Source organism: Fulmarus glacialis, unplaced genomic scaffold (genome assembly GCF_000690835.1).
Source record: "Fulmarus glacialis isolate BGI_N327 unplaced genomic scaffold, ASM69083v1 scaffold39063, whole genome shotgun sequence".
Lineage (NCBI taxonomy): Eukaryota > Metazoa > Chordata > Aves > Procellariiformes > Procellariidae > Fulmarus > Fulmarus glacialis.
In genome coordinates this window covers 1-24301 of record NW_009204306.1, presented here as the reverse complement: position 1 = coordinate 24301, position 24301 = coordinate 1, and the positions used below count along the sequence as shown (strand labels likewise).

The following is a 24301-nucleotide window of genomic DNA, read 5'->3' as shown; positions in this document are numbered from 1 at the left end:
AAACCTTGAAACCCCATGGAAGTTTCATGGCAATTCAGTCAGCTTCAGACTTATGAAGAGAAGGAAGGGCGATCTGCATGAATTAACTCTAGTATTAGCCAAATACTTACCTGTAAGTAAATATTACTGTCCAATACCATTACATAAGCACACTGATACAATTTTATAACATCTGATAAAAGAAACTAAGGGTTCAGTCACATGAAAACACCTGGTTACTCCCCCACATCTGCTTACAGCCATATACTGCAACTGCACTAAACGTAGAACAAACGAACAAACAGACACGTAGGAATATTTGTAGGATTGTAATTGTTCCTCTGCCAAAGTGTTGGAAAAGTACCAATTAGTTTTTTGGTGGGGTGTTTTTGTTCATTTGTTGTTTTTTTGGGGGGGTGGAGGTGTTCACAAGCAAGAGCCATATTAACAATTTTGTATATAAATATTTTAGCCTTTCTACCACTTTGATCTCTGACACTGTAAGGCCCTGTAAGTGTACTTTCAAGTACAGCTTGGGGGCCAGAGTTTCTAGATGAAAGTCATTGTGTGCACTCCAGAGTTACTGGACCTTGATCCATTCGAGATAACAGCAAAGCTTGTTAACTTCAACAGAATCAGTACTATATATTACTGAAATACTGAAATCTTCTAACCTAAGAATAAAGAAGTTTGGTCTTGGAATTGACTGATTATGGTTTCTTAAAAGTGCACTTCTTATTCACAAAAATTTCTGACCCAAGCACAATAAGCTATTAAGCTCTGATTTTTTGAATTATGTTTTTCAGCAGTGCTAAAAAAGTTTTTCCAAACTTCAGCCTAAAATTTTCCCAAAAGCTGTCATAATACAACATTAGCCCAGCACAACAACATGTTTTTTTTGCAGAAAGACCAAATACAGTGATTCTCCAGTGATAACAGATGCTATACAGCTTCTAACATAGACAAATATACCTTCTGGATGTTGAATTACATTTTACTTCTATATGATATTTATTGAGGATTTATATCAAAGCGACAAGTGTCTTCAGTTCCTTATGTAATCAAGAGATGTATATTGTTCAGCACAAAAGACTCAGTCCTAAAGAACTTAACGATGCCAGGAATGATGCATAGTCTTTCCCAAGCTGTGCTCTTGGCAGCCAGATTTTTTTTTTAAATTATTTTTTACCTGACAAATTTAGATTTAGAAAATTGTAAAAAATAATTTCAAAATTACCATCTCTTTAATTGCTAAAACAAAGCAAAAACATATAAAATAGGAAAAGAATTATAAATATATTAAAAACTGTTACTCTACCTCTCCATTAAAGAAGCAGAAAATCGTAGCTACCAGTAGACCCTGTAAAATAAAAATAAAAAGATTCTGCTTTATTTCACATGCATGTGGATTTTTCCAGATTTGAGATAAATAGAGGTTCCTGATAAAATTCAGATATAGATAGCAAAGAAAATGTAGTACAATTCTAAACTTGGTGAATTATTGCTAAAAATACATTACTAAAAAGTATTGGGCCAGCCATCTACCATGATGTTTCTTTCCTTTAAGAAATGAAAATTCAGCATAATGAGAAAGTTAAAGTCATTTATAAGAATATTGCATGAAGGTCTTTAAAAATGAAAACAACATGATCGTTTCTCTTTTATTTGCTTCACATGCCAACTGCTATCTCGCTTAAGTGAGCAAAAACTGTTTAACGCTTCCTACCTGGTAGTGCATAAGGATGTGCATCACATAGTCATACACTTCCTCAGCGATCCGGCCTTCTGGTCGCCATGGAAACAGCACAAATTCAATGCCAAGTAGTGGAACAAGAATCAGGGTAGCTCTCACTGCTTTCATGTACAGGTTGGATTCTGCCTTGTGGGTGTCTTTCAGCTTGGTTATGAGAACACGAACGATATTTAGCAGGAAGAAGAGATTCACCTGTTGGAAAAGAAAATTACACTGAAGATAGCCTGAAAAATAATCCCACATACTGTTTTGTGATACTAAAAATCAGAAACTCAAGAAAACTCATACTACATGGATAGCATTGTGATTGTACAATAAACATAAGTTAAAACTCTTTGAAAACACCTTTAAGTAACTGAGATGCGGCTCTAATATCCACATCTGTTCCTCTAATTTATTAAGCAAGTGTCCATCCAGATAACCATCAGTCTTCCAGTGTTAACAATCCATGCATCTTTCTCTCTGCTATCACAATAACAGTACACAGGTGAATGATTTGGGTTTTTTAAATGATTATGTCTTTTTAGGTTGGTCAAGAAAGAGGATGACATTCTTCCCTCTTTGTATTTAAACATGGTTCTTCAAAAAGCTACGTTTTTATTTTTCAGATATGAATTTGACAAACTTACAGAGAAGAAAAAATCAGATTTAAAAAAATAATAATAAAAAAAAGAAATAAAATTTCAGGCAAAATGCAGCTACGAGGAACTGTATACTCCTGTAGACAAACAGCGGATTTAACATTCTCACAGTGGCCAATGGTTGGATTTTTTAATCATTCAGCAGAACTGCAAATGGTGCAAGCACTGAGATGCTTTACATCATCCTCATGCACTACTGAACTTGATTATTTCCATAGCTATTAAGGCTTTTCTTGTTAACAGTGGTGTATATCTGTTCACTTGACCAAAAAAAAAAATCCCAAACTTAAATCACAACTATGCAGACTATCTTTCAACACGTAAGCACTTGTTGTAAGCAACCACAAAACTAATACACACACACATGTACGTATATGTGTGTATATATACACACACACCCCCAGCCTAAGGATGTGAGTAACCAGAGCAACAGCAACGTTAGGGATGATTACACCGTATTTTCATCTGTCATGCAATCATGGCAGCTTCTTATAGAAACTACAGCTAGAAGAGACTTTAAGAGCTCAGCCAGTCCCATCACCTTGCCCAAGGGCACAGAGGCAAGACAGTGCTGCTTAGGGGAGCCACTATGGAAGGGAAAGACCTAGAGTCTGGTCCTATCTCTTCCTCCAGATAATTGTCTGTCCTTGTCAACAACTATCTAGAGACAAAAAGGGGAGTGGGGGAAGAAGCCAGCAGACAGACAGACAACTCCCTTCTAAAAAGACTAGGAATTCCTGGTCTAGGAGGAGGCCTCTGTCTTGCTGTAGGACAAGTGCAAACAGGGAATCCATTTCAGACCATGTGTGTCACCATGTCCCCCACAACTCTGGCAGAATTCTTTCACATCAGTTAAGGTTTTCACAATAAATAGCTGTGTATTGTTATAGCAACATGGCCCTTGACAGACATGTGATGTTATTTATATTCTACTTAGATGCTATTTAAATAATTTTAACAGGAGATTGTTTTACATAGGAAACTACTGCATGAATTTCTTCTGGAAGTCTCCAGCTACCTCTAAGCTTTATTTAAGCAATCAAGGTCTTCTGATTCTTTCTCAAGGGATTTTATTTAGATTTTATGCAGCCCACAATCCTCATCCAACTTCCTTGGTTGTTTAGCCTGGAGAAGAGGAGGCTCAGGGGAGACCTCATCGCGCTCTACAACTACCTGAAAGGAGGTTGTAGCGAGGTGGGGGTTGGTCTCTTCTCCCAAGTAAGAAGTGATAGGACAAGAGGAAATGGCCTCAAGTTGTGCCAAGGGAGGTTTAGACTGGACATTAGGAAAAATTTCTTTACTGAAAGAGTGGTCAGGCCTTGGAACAGGCTGCCCAGGGAAGGGGTGGAGTCACCATCCCTGGAAGTATTTAAAAGACGTGTAGATGAGGCGCTTAGGGACATGGTGTAGTGGGCATGGTGGTGTTGAGTTGATGGTTGGACTCGATCTTAGAGGTCTTTTCCAACCTTAATGATTCTATGATTCTATGATTCCCATAGTACACATAGATAATAAATCTTTCCTCCATTTCTAACTTTAATCCTTCTCAAATCTACTAGTTCAACATCAACATGTCTCAAACACAGACTTTTCAGCCCTCTTGTGTTTTGGTAGCACGGCTATCAGTATTATTCCTGTAATACTATCCTTGAATGCTAACTGAAGATGAAAGCTGCAGCAGCCAGGAGTAAAACACCACCCAGCAAACTACAACACGCTGAAATTCACAGAATTTTTCTAATTGTTCCACTTACCCACCAAAACCAAAAAGCACAAAAATAAGCATTCAAAGAGTCTGCAAATAGGTATTAGGGCAAACAGAAAAGATGAATGAGGCAAAGCAGAGGACAGAGTTGAGAAGAAGAGTATGAGCGTCAGTAATGACAATGTCAGTATGCAGCACCAATTTTTGATGAATATCTCTTCTGTCACAAAGTATAGTGACATCAGGATGAACTGAATTCTTAATTAAAGTGATAAAAATAGGTCTTGATGTCAGCAAAGTAGTGAGTAGATTTTTACATTTAAGCAAAAGTAGGCCAGTGGAACTACTCGCCTGTATATTATCATCACATTGACTGTGATGGTTTGGAAGGCCTCAAATAAGTCCTGTTGTGCTAGCTGCAGTATGAACACATAGTAAAATACTGGCAGCTCCACAGTAACCTGAAAATTGAACCGGGCAAATGAACAAAAATGGAAACAAAGGCACAGGACGCAATCCTAGATAAAAAGAAATGTTGGTGCCTATACTGGGAACTTAGTAGAAATTAGGTTCTGCCTTAAGAGTAGCTGTGAACTTAGCTGAGCTTGTAAGTCAATAGGTGCTGCAGTTCTTGAATTAAACTCTCCTCAGGTCCCTGATATTTCTACTTCTCTCCATGCTGAGTTTGTGCTAAGCTGTATGGTAATCCTTATCCTATGTAGGTTTAAATTCTGTTTAAATTCCTCCTTAGGATGATATAAATAGACCATTCTCAGCTCAAAAACCTCAGATATTCTTAGATACTAGCTGGTAGCCATTGCTTGGCTTTTAATACAGTTATGCAGCTTCAGATCTTAGCCTGCTTGAGCCTGGCTTGCTTGGGCAGAACACCTGTATGTGTGCTCATGAAGACAAGTTTTACACCTGGCCTGTGGACATTCCCAACGCTGGGTATATAAATGCTAAGCATTCAACTTCTAGACTCCTAAGTCTTGTACTGAGTCCAGCTTAAAGTCATTAAATAGGTCAGTGACAAAGCTAGGAGTTCCTGAACTTCCTTCTAGTACACGTTCACTGAGTACACTTACTTCTTCTGCTAAAAGAATTTGCATCTATAAAAGGCTGTCAGTCCAAGACAACAATACATAACATTATTATAGGGCAAAATAAACATCCCTGTAGTATAATTTATATAAATAATGGCATAACTAAATCAAAATCTTCTCTTTCAGTGGCACCAATGCAAACTAAATCACTAGTGCGCTGGTACCTCTGAAATCTATACTGAAATCACTATTGCTTTCACTGAAGTTCAAACCCATTGCTTTTTTCACCCCTCCCTCCATTTTGATCAATATTTGTCTAGTGTAAAAACTAACACCACTTTCTACTGTTTCATTCCCACACTATTTCTTTAATTGTGGTTGCTTAGGCAAACAGTTGTAATTAAATGGTCAACTGAAGACAACTCCAATCAAAATGCAACCTATGTCTGCTCCCATTTGCAGTTTCTTTGGCAGGGATCTGACCACAGTTATGTAAAACAGGGACAGTAAAAACAGCATTATTGTTAACTTCATGTAATTGTAGGGTTTTCAGTGATGTACAAGAGTTAAATTCCCATTGGCTCCTGCCAATTCTCCCTGGCACCCACTTGACAGTCCTCTTCATGTTCTTTGAGATCTTGCTCCTGCAAGTAGAAACAGTGTCTTCTCCCTTGTTATCTAATTTGCAGTTTAATATTGTTGCTTAAATGCAAGCAGGTCATGCTTAGTAAAGTGTGAAAATTGGTTCTGGCAAGCAAGCTGCTTAAGCAAATCAGGATTCTGTTTACAAAGCCTAAACACATGCATTTCATCTAATGACTTTATCTCTGGCTTGTCTTTTCTGAATTGACATAATACAATTTTTTGTTACCAGAAAGGAAAGCAACTCCTTTAAGGTACTTTCACATCACAGGCAAGATGTGTAGTTGTGTTTAATCTTTGTTATTCTTACATGGCTTTCAAATAAATTTACCAATTGTAGTGAGGCAAGAAAAATGCAAGAGAAACACCTTCAGTCAGCTCATGAAATATCAAGTTATACATATCTGTAAATTGCAAAGAGAATGGACAAAGATTCTACCCAAACCAACCCCACAGAGGTGATTATTATGCCTCCCGTAAAATCAAAGGACATTATTAGTGTTGTCTTGAATGGAAAGACGACTTGACAGTTTAGGACTGATCCAGTACATTTGAAACCAGTAGGAGTCTTGCCACTGTTTTCAGTATGACTTTGTGGAGGCCACTGCTGGGAAGGAGAAAATGATCTTACACCCTAAAATGATGTTACTTCATGGAAGATGGTATAGACTCATAACTTTTACACAAATTTTTCTGTTGTTATTTAAGCAAGCTCTGACTAATACAAATTATATTTCAGCTTTAAAGAGCTTTACTTAAGTGATATATCTGTGAAGAGACACCTGGACAAAGGAAGTAACAACCCACATGGCAATGCAGAATGGCATACATTTTCTGGGTGAAATACAGCACCACTGAAGTGAGAAAAAAACCCCTATCCCTTTCTGTGAAAACAGGATTTCATCTTCTGTGTAAATTAGAGAGAAGAAAAGTTGAAAGGATTTAGAATTGGTTTTAAGTTTACAGATTAGAGCACTAGTTGAAGTGCCTTAACTTTAACATATATGGCAGACCTAACAGGACAAGGGATTATCAGTAATAATTCACACCCCAAGGGCCATGGATCTCAATAATTTCATGGGGACTGCCTCTGGCTTCCCATGCAGAGGACCTCAGGTGTATCATGATATTAACACAATCTTCAAAAAGTACACCAGCTAATTTCACTGTGAATGAAAATGGGAGTCACAAGAACCACAGGATTTATGCAATGATTTTCAGAGAGAATTCTCTATGCACAGAATGCCCTCTGCAAATATTCATTAACAATTTAACAGAAGAGGAAGTTCATATAGATGAGAAACTGAAATTATTTCCAAAAAGTTACTTAATGTTTTCATTCTTAATGAATTTCCTTGCATGAACTGAAAAGTCAGTAGACATATATACAATACCAGATTTTTTGCCAGATCAGTTTGAAGTTTCTGTTACAGTAAAAAAGATGACTATTGTATATAGTGAGCATATAGAATGCTTCTACACTGCAGCATTCTCTGCATTACGCATTCATATATATTAATTATGTAGATAGTTGGTAAGTAGGTACATATTAGTATTTTCTTTTATTATGCACCTATTTCTATTTAGCAATAATCTATTGACTGAATTTCATAGGTTGAATTCAGTCCTAGAATAATTGAAATGCAACATTGATTTTTATACAGTGGAGTCTTCAGTTGCTTACTTAGAATTTAATGTCTTCAGTAGCAAACATTCGTGTAATAGAGCTGGCATTAACTTGGAGTTTAAGACAGAACACTGTGCTCTAAGAGTTCATGAAGACTAATGAAGCAGAGGAGTTGCCATATCCCGGTGGCCAAAGCACACATTGCTAGATTAGTATCAGAACAGGGACAGTCACAGATACTTGGCAGAACTATTTTCACTGGTTCTTTTCCAAGGGCCTGCTCTAGTTTCTCTCCATCCCGTATTCCCACCCACAGTGAGTCCTGACATTCAGGAGTCCTCTTTCTGAACCTCAGTGAGGTGCAGTCTGGTAGTTGTTTGGCCACATTAGCACAGTGACACAATGATGCTTGTAGTAGGGTCAACCTGGCAAATGGCCTGGGCAGTGAGAAAGCATTCTCAGCTAAAGGAAGGATTTGAACATGGCCCTCCAGTACTCCAGATAATATTTAGTCCTTCCTTGTCACTAGCATTTAAGTGGAATGATAATCAACATTGCAAAACCTGAGTTTCTCAAAGGACCAGGGGTACAGCTCCTTAATAAGGCCAAGAGTTGTTTATCTGGTGTGTCTAAGGCACCTACTGGGTTAAGTGAGAGCCCTGCGAATGACAGTGACCTCTAAATGTTAGCTTTAGGCTCTTACCAACTTTATAAGCCCATGAAGAACAGCCAGAAAACAAATAAGAAAAGCAAATTATTATCTGAAAAATGCCTACCAACAGAGCAGCACAAATAGGGCCATGGATGATGTACAGCAGATGAGTATCAGAGCTGATCCAACAACTAGAGAAAACAAACAGGGAAAGAAAAAAACATTTGGCATTTTATTATCTGTTGTATTCCTTTTTTTCCCCTTAAAGAAAATATAACAGTTTTGCACAGCAAGTTGAGATGCTACTTACTTGTCATTATAATATAAACTTCTAGCAACAGCATGTATGCAGGCAGGGATCAGTGGAAAACCTGTGAAGAAAAAACAATGTTTTCTTCATATATAAACCTGGCTAATAACTAAGTAAACTTGCATCTCCTGCTGGAATCTTCTCTATTTTCACCTCATCCAAACTATATACCTGCAGAGCAAATAAAGTAACAGGGACCAATTCCGTTTCTATTTTCTCAGATTTCTTTCAGAGGAGTGTATGAAACCTTATTCCCATTGTTTTACCAGGAAATCCTGGTAAACAGAAATCCTTTACACAGAAAGAAAAGGCAAATCAAATTACAAATTTTTAGAATGTAACAATCAATTTTCATTAACACAGATGTTTTTTATACTGCAATCTTCAATAAAGCTAAATAGGTAAGTAATATTAAAAAGGCAATTGTATATACGACCATAGCTTTAACAGTATGATTAGCAATGTTGATTATGTCCTTGATACTTGCTGGGCATTCAGAAAACAAGGTCACCTGCAAAAAAATTTGAAAACAGACTCTGGAAATCAGGCTGAATTCAAAATCTAAAAAGAATAAACAAATTAGTTATCTGGGGTTCTTGACACCCTGGTGGTACCTAATTTTCAGAAACTGTTGAGCACTTATGATCTTTTAACCACATCTCAGTTGTGTCTGTAGTGGGACAGCTAGCGACCCAGGTACCAAGTCACAGTATAGTTGAATGTGCCAATACGCTGAAGCTGAGGAGAAAGTCCTCGCTTGCACTTTAACATGCTGTTGTGCATTATCTGAAATGACCAGGTTTGGCTTGTTAGTTTTGATACCAATATTACTTGAGACCTTCAGCTACAGCTATTCTGTATTTGCTTAGTGAACAATACAGGTCAAATGGAACTGCTGAAAAAATAAATCCTTGGCCATCTCTAACTCAGTTCTGACCCTCCACCCTAGACATGGCGAGACTTCTCTGAAAACAAACATTCATTCCTGAATAAACATCTTCGGGATTAGGAACAATGAATAATTACTTCTTAATGTCTTTTTTATAATAGGAGACTATTTTCTCTATACAAAGGAGGAGTCGCTTCCTGACTCCAGAAATGCATAATCTCTCTTTCAGCAAAGATAGAGGTACATGCAACTTCCTACATTAACATTGCTAAGCCTGTTAAAACATTGCAGACAAAGAAGAGGGGTGTGTCATCGTTGTTCAAAGCTACCAGCTCAGAGAAGCAAAGGGACAGATGTTCAAATTCTCATGAAAAGAAGTAAGAGAGTGCATTAGCCTGAAAATACAGAATGCGAAATTGCATACCCCAGCCAAGAAGGTAATACCACATCAAGTGTTGTTTCTCAGCAAAAACAGCCACCACAATGAGAGTATGCAGGTAAATGCCTTCACACAGCATCCAAAAGTAGTTGCAACCCATTAGGTACAGGTAGATGAACTGTGACACTTTGCAACTAACCTGTAGGAAAAAACAGAGTACAATATAAATTTTTAAGTTCCAAAAATCTCAGAGCTTTATTTGCAAAATGGAAAAAAATACTGCTCGAGTCAAATGTTAATGTTTTTTCTGTTTTTTACTACAGTTACTTTTTTTTTTTTTTAAATAGAATTTTCATGGAATTACAATTCCATACTTTATGGTAACAAAAAAGTTGGTAACTGAGTCTGTATTTTTATTATTCAAACATGAGGACCTCGAGATCCTCAAGAATGATGGCAGAAAGCTGTAATGATATTTTCCCTTATTGCAAACATTGCCACATTTGACCATTACAATCAATACGGAATCCTTAAATTAGCTGATGGTTACTGCACAAGAAAATGTACTTTGGTGAGGATAATGCCCTCTCGGTTTTACCAATCACAACATATAACTACTCCAGAGAACGATTTATGTTTTTAAAATGCTTGCAATGCTTCCAATTTTAACCTAGTCATAACTGCACTTAGGGCCAGTTGAGAACTGCATAGTAGGTTCTGGAAGGAAGCTCCCTTCTTGGCATATATTTGTATTTAGCTTCATTCAAAAGATATTCTTCAATTGAAATGTTGTAACTTATGTGCAGACTAAAAGGTGAGGTTGTGAAAAAGGAGCAATAGGTAACTTGCAGATTCTGACACCGTAGATCCTTTTTTTTCTCCTTCTGAAATTGCTGTGTGTTTGATTGATCTATTTCACCTAGCTTAAAACAAACCAAAAATCAATATTGTTTTACCATGTTCTGCTACCTAATCATTTGATGATGATTATTAGCAGCTCTCTCAAGCCTATTTTCCAGTACTTTGATGAGCTTTTACAGGAGAAAGAGAATTTATCTTTTTACTTGATTCAGCTTCTGGAGTTTTGCCCTAACTTTCACAGAATTTAAATTTATCTTCCAGGTTTAAATAAAAATAAAGCCATAGTTAGGGATTTGTTTGTTTTTGTATTTCATTTTCAGGCTCTTCCATTGCTATAACTCCTAGCCTTTTGGGAGAGGCTACTGATTCACACTTGCCCCAGAATAATCAGGAAATGAGAGAGAGAAAAATCAGACCTGAATGGACAGCTTTTTTATTTTGCTTTTTACTTTTGGAATATAAGGGTCAGCTTTATCTCCCTTCACAAAAAAAACTAATTCTTCTCATTTCAACTGAAGATGGCAAAGTTAAAGCCATAGGAAAGTAGCTGACATCCAAAATACACTCCAAAGCTTTTTTTACTGCCCTTCCTCGGTGAATTCAACTGTCATAACCTCACTGACATCATTGAGAATAGGCTACTTTCTTGCAGTTGTTTCAGTGCAAAGGTGACTTGTACAAATTCAGAAGAGCAGTTCAGTATGCTCTGTCTCTTAGAGTGTTTTTACTATTTCGAAACCTCAAATGTGAAATGCCCAAATCATTGTTAGACATCTGTTGTAATATGTAACATAGATACATCATTACTGAACATTTTAACCTCGCTATACAACATTTCATCAAGTATTCATGTCTCATTTATCTCTTCTGCACTGCTGAAGTTTTTCACATACAAATCAATGACGCTGCCAAATATACTTTCACTTACTGGATTAGTTGCAACTAACTCCTGATTGTTGGCAACTGCAGTCAGTGAAATTATTGTCACAACAGAGTTGCAAACAAAAGAGAAAAACAGATTTTTATGCAGGGTAATCCTTTGGCAACTCAAGCTCCTAGAAAAGAGAAACAAGAACAAATGAATACACGGGGAGACAACTGTGTGTATTTGGGGCCAACTGTGAAATTTTTAAATACTAGAGCTCTTTATTTTATTAAGAAGTCTTACATCAACGCTTTCTTCAGCTCCAGTCCAAATTTAATAGAATGATGTGAAAGGTAACACCTTCCCTTAAACGCCAACAGGAGGCAAAGCAAGTACATTCAGTTCCAATATGTTTACAGTGAAGGACCTGCTTTGTAGTGGCTATCTAAAAACGATTTGAATAGCGATAATGTAACATGTTTCAGAAGATTTATACCTTTTTTTATTAGTACCTGAAGAATTTCCCAATTAACTATCATAACTGAGCTTGAAGAAACTGTCTTATCTTATGTTTCCATTTACCCAAACCTATTAAGATTTTCTAAGGATAATTCTCTTTTACTTTCGTAATTTTTCTTCCTTAATCCTATAGCTAGAGAAATACCCAAATAAGTAAAATAACTCAAATCTTATCTTGACTTCTGTATATAACTAAGTTATAAACAGTATATAAAATACAATTACAAAAAGGAATATATAACCGCATTTAATTGTGTTAATTTTCAAGGTTTGCTTTTAATTTTGCAATAAAATTAAAGAGAAAAATATCTTTGGAAGGGCTTTCTTTTTTTTAAACAGAGTTTCAATAATATTAAATAATACTAGAAGTTGAACAGTGGCAGCAGATTTCTGTTTATCTGCCATTCTAGAGAAAGCAGGTCTAACTTAGTTCCATTCCAAGAGGCAGGAGTGCTTCTCGTTCAAGTGTTTCCAAAGAAATTCAGCTTTACAGACAAACACAAAAGAAGATAGAAAGCCTATATGGATATATAAACAATTCAGATCATGGGGATATTAAGGCTTAATGCTCAAAATTCCCAAAAGATCAAGTAACATCCATTTTATTATGAAAGCAGATGATCGGTTTACAAAGTTGAGTAAAAATGATTCTTTTAGATTTGAGTTAGGGGGTGCGCAGCACATATGAGCAAACTGACTCGATCAGAGTCATACAGCAGGTCAGTGCCAGTAGTCAGGAACACAGCCCGGTTTTGCAGGGTGAGCATTGCTCAGAGAAACGTCTCCCACAGGCAAAGAGAAGTGATAAAGACTGTGGTACTGTGGTCACTCTCAGGAAACACTAGTTGGTTACTTTGGAGAAAGCATCTACTGAAGCCTGAGTCTGTGCTTTATAACTGCACCTACCTACCTCCATTTTATAGCCAGCAATACGGAGTGCAGTTGATTGACAAAATGAAATGACTAACTGCAGGAGAAAAATCTATCACTTACACAGGCAACTGCCCTTCACTGTTAGAGAAATCAGAAATACATTGACAAGGTCAGCAGGAGACAAGTCTAAATTGTTACACGGGGAAAAAAAAGAAGTTTTCTAGCCTTTTCAAATAGCATGCCTGGAAGAAAAGATAAAGTATGGACATTGGTGATTCATTTTTATTTGGGAGGGCAGGAGGGAGAAGAACTTTATATTTTAACAGAGAAATGCAGGTATGGAATAGTAACAAAAGCTGGAGGAGTATATTGAAAACTGTTGAGAACATGACAGATGAAACAAGAAACAAAATGACCCCACTGAACAAAAGAGACAGTCAAAAAAGACTGGCTATAGAGGAGACTGCACTTCTTGGTTGCATTCTTTGCAACTAGCACAAGAGCGTATGAAGCACCCTGCAGATACCTGGAGTAAGTTAATAGGTTCACATACGCACAGTGCAATACCATGAATCAGGCAGAGTTTCTGCAAGTCAAGCCTTGGAGCCCTGAGACATTCTAAGCCTCATGTCACTAAATATGGGGGAAGGAAACCACTCTAGAAACCAGTGCTGCCATGCAGCACAAGGAACTACCCTAATGAACCTCTGGTTGCCAAGTGTTATTTACCTGAAGAAAACAGAAAAGAAAAAGTGTCCAAAATACAGAACACAGGCTTGGATATGAATTAAGTGATAAAGTATATTCCGTTAGGCTTTTTTAAATTTTATTTTTGTCTTTCAATTTTAATGCCTAAAATGCATAAAGCTTTGATTATTATAATATGCAGGTTTTTTATGTTCTTTGAAAATGCATTTTTATATGTTTTTTTTTCCCCTGTGTGGTTTATATATGAAAAGAGGTGCAACACTAGATTCCAGCTAAGAGCTTTGTGTAAACAAGTCCTGAAGAACTCTGGAATTCTGTCTGCTTATTGTTAAGATTCAATGCGCAGACAAGGAAAAGCACATACAGCTAATGGGGCCATCGCTCAGGGTCATCCAGCAGCTGTTCCTGTTGAATATTCAAACACACCCATCCACACCCACCTCCACCCATGCATAAAAAGATTGAAAGGATCACCGGACAAGAAATAAGAAAGCAAGACTGATGACAGTTAAAAATGAAGACTGCTTTTGGTAATAAAAGGATTTTCTCCTAAGCCTCCCCACCCTCCCTCTTCTGTTACCCTTCCCATATTCCTTTTTCTGACTGTTTCTCTTAATGACATAATATCCTTTAATCACTTAATTCTCATAATTATGATCTAAGAACATTTGAATGACCTACCCCTGGATTAAACCATGTGCAGTAAAATAAAAACAGACCTCCTGCTAAATTATCTATTTCCCTTCCTATTTTGACTCCTGTATGTCCTGGGCATTAGGGAAAAATTAATTTCTCCAATATTTCTCCAAAAGAAAAAAGGTAACATTTTCAAAAGCCCCCAGACGTGTTTGAGATCTAATTTTTTAAGGTATTCAAATACTGCAAAATTCAACCAGTGAGATCCACATATGCACCTAAGGGAATTATCCGTTCAGCTGAAATTAACCTAAAGTGACTTAGGAACCTCCTATCTCTATATCAATCTATCATTCAGTTGTTTGCCTGCTCTTTAAGCATAGTGTTGCTATCCTCTGTGAGTGCTGACATGTGATTTGACATGATGCTTGATCAACAACTCCTTTATTTCAGGTGGGGTTTTTTTGTTTGGTTGGTTTGGTTTTTGTTTGGGTTGGGGGGGAGGGGACATCTTTAAAATTATAGCTCCCCTTTCTTGGAATTCACTGTTTTTTAAAGTTTTCTCTTGCCTTGTTTTTCTTTCTTTACGAAAACCATACAACTATTTTAATAAAAGATTCATAATAAACACATGTATGATCTAGAGTATGTAACAGAAGGAGAAAGCAGAGCCACTGCAAGAAGTTACTTTTGTGTGTCACAGATGAATTTTCAGAGAGGAAGATTGGAGTTCCAAGTTTATAGCCCATTTTATGCTATTAAACCAAGAACTCCAATCCATTTGGGGAACACAAGTCACAAACTGGACAAGTATTTCCAATGGGACAATTTTCTGAAGAAAAAACAGAATTTCAAATGAAAAAATAAAACGCACAAAAACATTTTAATCTTAAAAAAAAATTCATTCAAAACCCAAATAGTTGATACTTGAAAAGCTGAAGATATTTGAAAAAACCTGTCATTTTTCCTATGGAGAAAAGTATCACCTTTCTAGTCAAACCTAAAGATATTTTAATGGTCAGCAATCCAGCAAATGTTGGAAACTATGGAAACTATGAATCGACTAACAGAATAAAGATTTTGGAAACATGACAAATTCAAAGGCTCCCACACACAATAGCAAAAAAAAAAAAGTCCACCTGTTAAAGCTATGAATAACTATATAAGCTTCAGCCAATACATAATACATCCTGGTATTAATCTATATCCTTAAATACCCTTCTGGTACTAAAAATACTTTAGAGGAACTGTACTTCCCAAGAGAACAGCTTATAGAGGACTTTCTTTAGCTTCCTTTAAATTTTGTAATTTCTTTTTATATCCCAACATAACCACAGTCTAGAAAATGTGGTTTGTGGGTCTGGATTAATTCCATGTGGTTCTCTGACGAGAGATGATCCTCATACCAGAGGGAGAAAAAAATCCCTGGAGGGTTAGACAAACATGACATAGTTATAACGGTAGCAAAGCAGATCACCTGCTTTTGCAATAAGTGCCACAAGCCAAGATGAAATTGGCTTGGTTTTCATATTACAGAAAAATCATGCTTTACTGTCTCTGAACTTTTAAAATCATATTGTATTCCAAATCTTTTTGTTTTCTCCTGAGAAGTCTATGTCAAAGCATTTTTCCTGTTACATTAGATATTTAGTCTCTTAAACTTTTTGTGACATGTATAGCAACAGTATAGCCCTTTTTTATGCAAAATCAAGCTTCTTATAAGGACTCAGCCATTTCACATGTTGATTTTGTGGAGGGAAAGTGAATTTGGAAATGGTAAGCATTGTTTTTACAGGTATATGCAAATAAATCGATTAAAAAACACAAATGTTTTGGTTTTCCCTCATGAAAAGAAGTCAGAAAAAGCTGAAAAGTCATCTTGAATATTGGATTTCATAAAGAGATGCTACAAAGTTGAAACACTCTGGTTTGTTGGGAATTTGTGGAGATTTTGTCCCAGAACCTGGGGAAATAATGCATATCTAAATTGGAAACACTATATTCAGCCAGATGTGACTAAAAAGGATAATTTTTTATCAGATATCTGCTACCCCTATGTAATCAAAGTCCAAAGCATGAGAAAAGCAAAATCTGAGCTAGCCCCACAGTTGCTGGTGTATATGCTATTCATATTTAAATGTTAGGAAAAAATAAAAGATGGAGTGAGACAGTAAGGTATAGTGGTAAGAAATAAGTAAGACCGTAGAGGAGATCTATATTGCCCAATGAAAAACAATGCAGAAATAAATGCCAGTTAACAAGGAAAACCTACACTGTGCAGTGCAGCATTTGGCGGAGATAACAACTTGTCTCTCTCAGCTTTGCTCATGTGGCAACACTCCTGGTTTCACCTCTCTACTAAGCCTCATCATCTTCTTTAAAAAAGAAAAAAGTGTCTTTCATGAGAAACGAAAGTAAACTCACAAAATGTGAAGTAATAAGAAGACTAATTTTGAAAGACCTGTGCATTATATGACAGTGGTGATACACTGCTCAAACTTTCTTTCAGGAGGGTAACATAATAACTGTTAGTCAATGGATATGACATAATGGCCATAGACATATTACAGTGAATAAAAAAAAAAAAAAACAGGATTATTTTTATTATTCCCATTCCCTACTGTAGCTCTTAGCCTTACTTTCTTTACAATTTATCATATTTTGTGGCTACCTACTTTGGAATGTTACTGTACCTATCGTATGTCATCAGTATTCTGGTTTCCATTTGCTCTTTAGTTTGGTTGCCCGACATATCCACACTGTAATTTATTATGAAAGAAAAAAAAAAAACAAAACACAAACCCAAAACAAACAAACAAAAATTTTCCCATTTTCCCATTTCCTATTTTCAATATATTCTACAGTTTTCGGTTTGCATATTTGGGATTTTATACTGACTTTCTTCACCCTCTTGCTCCATCTAATTTCATTGGGATGGCTGGTGTTTCAAAGTATTGAAACTACGATTGTTGCAACCCCTGATATGTAGTAAAGGATTTTAAATATACTTACTTAAAATAAAAGAATATGCCAAGAGAAAGCAGAAGTGATGCAATTGAAAGACCATGTCCGATGATGGCCAAGTAATACAAATTCAGAGCAGTCTGCAATAAAAGAACAAAACCAAGCACCTGTGATGCATACAGAACTATTGTTGATAAAGCACATACTTATACATCTCTTCTGCATATAAAATGACTACAATAGGATTAAGAAAATAAAAACATTACAGATAATGATAAGTCAAGTCTAGAATCACGCAAATCAACATCTTACTAAAATCTCTTTCTGTAGGACAAACAACAGATTTGTTGAAATCATCACTAGAACTTACCTCTTATCAGTTAAAACATTAGGTTTCTAATATATACTGCTATGTTTTTTCTGAGTATTTACATAAATCTGGCTATTTATGCTACTGCACCTGGTGCATTCCTGTCTGAGGCTTGATTCATGTATTAACACAACTCTTAAGTAAAACACGTGCTTCCTATATGAATTTATGTATTTTTTCCTCATAGAATGTTTTTTCTTATCATTTAAAGATACTTCCTTCAAAGCAAGCTGTGATTATGATATTGGAAATTTAGTTTTCATTTGGCATTTAAGAAAGGGTGTGAAAAAAATCAACAATAACTCAAAAATAGTGAAGACTAAACAGTCTTGTTAAATAAGCCTACAGCCAAATTATAGAATTATAAAAAGCTGGGTAGATACAAAAGGTAAAAATGAGGAACTAGTAAATGAATATTTGGAATATATACAACATGTTATCATTAATTCTTTGAATTAATAAATATATTAAATTCCACTAGTAACAAACCCCTGTTTTCAGTCATGGAATCTGCCTCACAAGATTTCTCTTGTTGAATTAAATGTAAGATTATCATTTTGCACGTAAGGAAATTAAGATATTCAACTTGAACCTTATACTATCACAATAAGGCATAACTATCTGGAGTCTATACGGAGAATTAGAGCATACACACAAATGCTCATGTACTCCAAACTGTATGTATCCTCTGAACCTATTATTCCAATTTAAGATAGACTAACTGCAGCTTGCTACATGTATTGACTTTTGAAATAATATAAAAAGATTCCAGGTAAAGCTTTAAGAAGGTTGTAAGATGAGACAAAGGTACCTCTTTGTACATGCTAGAATTTTTCAAATTGTTGTTATTTTTAAAAATGAGATAACTTTAAAAAAAAAAAAAAAAAAGAAAAAAGCTATGCTTTTAAGTTTAAGTGAAACTTTCATAAAACTTTGGAAGTGAGAAAAAACAAGGGTTACCCCTGAAATGCTAAAGTTTGGCTACGTATACATAATGACAGCCTTTCTATGACAGGTCCATATCCCGTATCACCGCCTCATTCAGTGACCAATTTAGGCAAAGGTGCATGTTAAAGATTTAGAAGATTTCCACAAAATTTAAACCTGGCAAGAAACAGTGGTACAGCAGGGACTGCTGATGAGGGCAATAACAATAAGAATTGAACAACGGACAACAGTCACATTTATTGTGCATTATCTAACCTGCCTTCCTAGCAAAGTAAAAAGATAATGTTGTTTAATATAACAACACATAGAACTGTAGCAAGTAGTAAGGCTTTCTTCAGAGCTATTATTCCATTTAAACAATAGCTTTTGATGCATGACAGAGTTGAAATATGCTGGCAAAACACCTGAGGGAAACTAGCTTATTATTCATAAAGAAGGATGGATGCATGGATCTTCTCCTGTCTGAATAATATTGTCACAGTTTCCAGCCAAATATTAGCGAGAACCAATGAATTATAGCATCTCTGCTAGTAGAATTAAACTGCCATTAGCGTATTCAATGTCTCATGATTTGAGAAAAAGCAATACAAAAGTGCCTTATTATCATCTATTACCACCTTTTCTCAGTATGTTTTTTAGGTAAATACCCTAAAGCACTCTTGACAGCAATGATGCAGGCGGTTAGGATCTAATAGATGTCAGTATTCTTGACACAACCTGCTATTATTGAGCGCTTTTCCACGAGGTCCAAATTAATTTACAGTCTATCCTGACCTGCATTTTATATTTCCAGTTCTTGGACATTTACAGTTTAAATTTACTGCTTCTTCCCATGACCGAATGTTTCATAAACATAAAAAATATCAGTGGGCATACAATTGGGGGGGGTGGTGGTGGTCGTGCAAAATATACAATTTTGCCCATTATATCCTCACATATCACAGAGTATCTCAGAAAAAGGACATTTGGAGGTTTACCAGATTTTTTTTTAAATTATTTGTATTTTTCTAAATCTGTCAATGGATGGGCATCTTCAAGATAAACTGAAGTCAATAAAAATACTATCTATACATATACCCACATGGGGGTGTGTGTGTATAGAGCCTACCTTTGATACATAGAAAACAACTCTCTCAAAGCATTTTGCTGCCTGTCCTGAGATAATTTTGGATGCTTGTAAAATTTCACTTAAATAAACTCGAAGTATAGGTTTTCTATTCATGTGAGGAGCTTAATATCGCAAAAACTGAAAAAATGGCACTTGGGAGCCAGGACACAAGACATAGACAGGAAAAGGATCACAAGGAAAAACAAACCCTATCTAACACTTGGAATCATAGAATAGTTTGGGTTGGAAGGGACCTTTAAAGGTCATCTAGTCCAATGTCCCTGCAGTAAGCAGTGACAGCTTCAACTAGATCAGGTTGCTCAGAGCCCCATCCAACCTGACCTTGACTGTTTCCAGGGATGGGGCATCTACCACCTCTCCGGGCAACCTGTTCCAGTGTGTCATCACCCTCCTTGTAAAACATTTCTTCCTTATGTCTTGTCTAAATCTACCCTCTTTTAGTTTAAAACCATTCCCCCTTGTCCTGTCGCAACAGGCCCTGCTAAAAAGTCTGTCCCCATCTTTCTTATAAGCCCCCTTTAAGTACTGAAAGGCTGCAATAAGGTGTCCCCAAAGCCTTCTCTTCTTCAGGCTGAATAACCCCAACTCTCTCAGCCTTTCTTCATAGGAGAGGCATTCCATCCCTCTGATCATTTTTGTGGCCCTCCTCCGGACCCGCTCCAACAGGTCCATGTCTTTCCTGTGCTGAGGGCTCCAGAGCTGGATGCAGTACTGCAGGTGGGGTCTCACCACAGTGGAGTAGAGGGGCAAAATCACCTCCCTCGACCTGCTGGCCAAGCTTCTTTTGATGCAGCCCAGGATACAGTTGGGCTTCTGTGAGCGTGCATTGCCGGCTCATGTCCAGCTTTTTGTCCACCAGTACCCCCAAGTCCTTCATCCCCCAGCCTGTATTGATACCAGGGGTCGCCCCGACCCAGGTGCCCAAACCTGCACTTTGCCTTGTTGAACCTGAAAAATGAGGTTCACATGGGCCCACTTCTCCAGCTTGTCCAGGTCCCTCTGGATGGCATCCTGTCCCTCAGGTGTACCAACTTCTCATCATTTACTTCCCTCTGGCCTCCAAAGATCCTGTGGTGAATCCACTCAACTACAGCTTGCCTACACTTTGGTAAAAAAGAAAAGATTTTCACACTGGGGAAAAAAAAACAAACCCAACACATCCAAACTCTACTTAAATCTGCCTTGAAGATGTATTAATCCCAAACAAAATTTTGGTTGTGCACCTGCTGAAAAATCTGTCACTAAGAGTTAATTGGATAAACCCATGCACTCAGCATGTCTTCCAGAGATGTGCAAACCTCCTGCAGTTCTGCTGAACTTGGACCCGAATGCAAAGTTACAGAGCAAAACGTAAAGGTCTGCTCTTATAAGACATACACTTTGCTTACCAGAGGATAACTGTGGATGACCTAGACAAGTACTAGTACCTACACATTTAAAATACCCATAAACAAAAATATGATCACATTATTCAAGCAGTTGAAACCAGCCATAAAAGACAAAGCAGGTGGGTTGGGTTTTTTTGAGTCCGTTTTGCACAATTCATCCTTTTGATTCAATATGCTTTCTTCTTTTTGCATTTTGATGTTGAATCAACTCTGCTGCCATTCGAGTTTTGAAATGTGTGAAATTTTTCAGATTAGTTTCTTGACACTGGTAACATGCATTCATTCCTTTCCTACCTTCACTTTTTCATGCGTATAGATATTACACTGGGTATAGTTTGTCCATGTCCTGTTGCTTTCTGGGTGTCTAAACCAATTCCCACTTGGATCACAGATCTTCGTAACTTTTTCTACAGTCAATGTAGATGGAAAGAAAAACAAAAAAGAAAAACAAAAGAAAAACACAACAGTCAGCACTGAAGTTCTACTTCCTGATGCCTGATATTTAATGAAGGAAGACTGGCAAACAAATGACAGCTTTATTATAACTAGAGAGACACTGCTTGTTACTATGAATTCTGAGAAACTAGAGACCATTGCTCTTGTTTGACAAGGGCAACTGTTGATGTGTTTTTCTTAAGAAAACAAATAGATTTCCCTCCTCCAATCCAGTAAGTATCAAAATATATCGAATTAACTGTTAGAGAACTACTAGATGAAGTGACAAGAATATTTAAATGGCTTGTTGAACATCCAAGATCTAAACTGAAGTCTGACATCATACCACTGTAAATTAGGATTGGACAGGCGGGAAAACATCAATAGAGAAACTGCTCATGAACCAAACTGGAAAATTTGTGGGACTGCATAATGATTTCTATCATCAAATAGAAAGAGGCATGAAAGGTCACTGGGAAATACCAAAGGCAGCAGAAAGAGACAAGCGTGGAAGTCTATGATATTTCCACATGCTCACAGATGCAAAGTTTAGCCTACAGAAACAGGAAAAGATTCATTTGTGGGAGAAACTCTTGTAGACTTCAGCTACTGAATTGAGGTAAAAGAGTAAGTCTGCTTGTCTGTCAGAGAGAAAAGCTCATCTCTAAGAGGAAAAAACTGTGATCTAACTTCAATTTCTATTTCCTAATCTACAGAAACCCTCAAGGACATATTTCAGAAAAGAAAACAAGTAATTTGTCAAGTTTCTATGTGATAAAGGGAAAATGCAAATAATGGGTTTGGCGTTACTGAAATTCTGGAGCATTAGCGACTTGAGTAGGGCATTGGGAGGCATCAAGCACCCAAAACCTCATTTTTATTAAGAAACGTGTTGATGTAGAAGCCCATGCACATTTACCTGATGGGTTGAAATCCTGAAAGTAGTCAGGACAACGCTGTACTGACACAGTTCCGGCAGCCACATCACTCCAGCACAACCAGCCATCCCATGTCCTGTTACAGTAAGGACCTGCAAACAAGTAGATACCTGATAATAAAATAACAACCCTTCTTTCATATAGTCTTTCAAAAGTAAGATGTAAGACTGCATAAGGTAAGTTTCTCACTTGCAGCATTGAGAAAAAAAGAAAATAGAAACATAAGAAATAATAGAAATGGTTCCTTATATGTACGTTTCTTCAAACACATTTTAAAATCCATCATCATCCACCTTGAAACGGTCTACATCTACAATTTACAAACCTCAGATCTAGAGCATGGTAGGCAAAAAAACCTAAATCAATTCAGACCAAATAATGCACATTAACAAAGAGCCTTAAGCTTGCAAAGACCATTTTACTGAATTTATTTACATTTTGGATGTATACCAAGCTTATACATATGTTTACTAGTTCACTGAAAACACAGTGGTATCCTAGAAGCCATCAGAAAGCCTGGCTGGGAGGCAGCCACAGCTCCTCTGCCGCAGGCAGAGCTGAGCCTGCAGCGGTCATCATGGACGAACAATTCTCTAAGTCCTCCAGGGACAGGGAATCCACAGTATCCCTCAAGACCCTGTTTCAATGCCTCATTGCACTCACAGGAATTCTAACATCTAAAATAAACCTCCCTTGAGAATGAGCTGGGGTTTTATAAAGAAATCCTTTCCCAAAAGACATGACTGAATGACTGGCCCTCTCTACAAATTTGAAGATGTTTTTAGTATCTTCCTTCAGTTTTCTTTTTAACACTTAATAATGCCCCCCATCTCAAAGGCTGGATTTTTCAAACATCACATAATTCCTCCTCTTCTCATCTGAAGATTTTCCAATTTGTCCAGATCTTTCTGAAGGTGATGCCCCAGGCTGGACGTAAGCTTACACTCTCATAATCATATCCATTCCTGACCTCCAGACATTCAGTACCTCCAAAGAATCATTTCAGAAGAGAAAAAAACCTAATTGTAAAAGAATGCAATTACCTCTTCTTGCCTCAAAAGCCATTCAATGTTGCCAGAAGTTATAAAGTCAGAAACAGTGAATACAGCGACAGGTAGAGTTACTGAAGTTAGCTCTGAATGAGTTATCAGAAAAAGCATTAATGACACTAATATAATCCTCAGAGCAGGAAAATTATGTGTATCAAGATACTTTCAATTTTTAAAGCCAGATGTGACCAGGGAGACAGAGGTAGTATAAGAACGTGAAATGAAATAAAGTGGTAAGATTAATCAGTCATTTTTTAATCTGGATACCTATTTAAATTAACATTTTCTTATCTCATCAGAAATAAAAGCTTTGTATTATATAAGAAGTGGTGCTATGGGCAGGTAATATAACATATTACTTTATCTTCATGAATCCCAAAGTGACATTTCTAAAAAATTGTACAAATACAGTTATAGCCTGAAAAATGATTGCTACCAAGGCAAGAAATGAATATAACAAAAGGATCCTGAATTACTGTAATTATATCTGTTGACCATTTGCCTTTGTAAAACCTTATAAGAAAATAATCTCTACCTTCTTTCCTATTAATAGGATCTTGCATAATTTTCTGGTAGCATTCATACTGTGCTGTCATAATTTTATTCCGTGTAACACTCAGTTGAGTGAAGTCCTCCGTCATATTCTGATGCCCTTCAGATGGTATAGCAGCGGCAAAAAACTAAGAGGAAAAAGACTTTTTTTTAGCAAATCACGTACAAACTCCAATATAAACTTCTTAAACTTCAGTCTTTTTAAATATTATATTTTAAATATTATTTTACTGAAGGAAAATTATCTTATTACTGACAATATGATTTTGTGGTTTTCTGGTTAATTTAGCAATTCCTCTTACTACTGAATCTTGACAAATATCTCCTGAATGAGCATGGGGGAGTAACAATCTGCAAGATTTATAAATAATAATGGAAAAATGCATAGAAAGCACTGAGACAGTCAGAAGCATATAAACAGCTTTTGCAAAATCCAGCAAAAC

At 36.6% G+C, this 24301-nt stretch overlaps 1 protein-coding gene across 1 annotated transcript; it reads right to left on the bottom strand.

The window, feature by feature from the left end:
• Nucleotides 1-1297: 1297 nt before the first annotated feature.
• LOC104070028 (calcitonin gene-related peptide type 1 receptor-like) lies at nt 1298-23986 on the bottom strand (the record flags this gene model as incomplete). Its single annotated transcript, XM_009574941.1, has 11 exons — nt 1298-1339; nt 1706-1924; nt 8170-8236; nt 8356-8416; nt 9669-9822; nt 11413-11539; nt 14885-14917; nt 17098-17189; nt 21179-21291; nt 22239-22349; nt 23842-23986. Coding segments are annotated over 11 exons (1164 nt in total), but the record flags the coding sequence as incomplete, so codon positions are not given.
• Nucleotides 23987-24301: the final 315 nt, after the last annotated feature.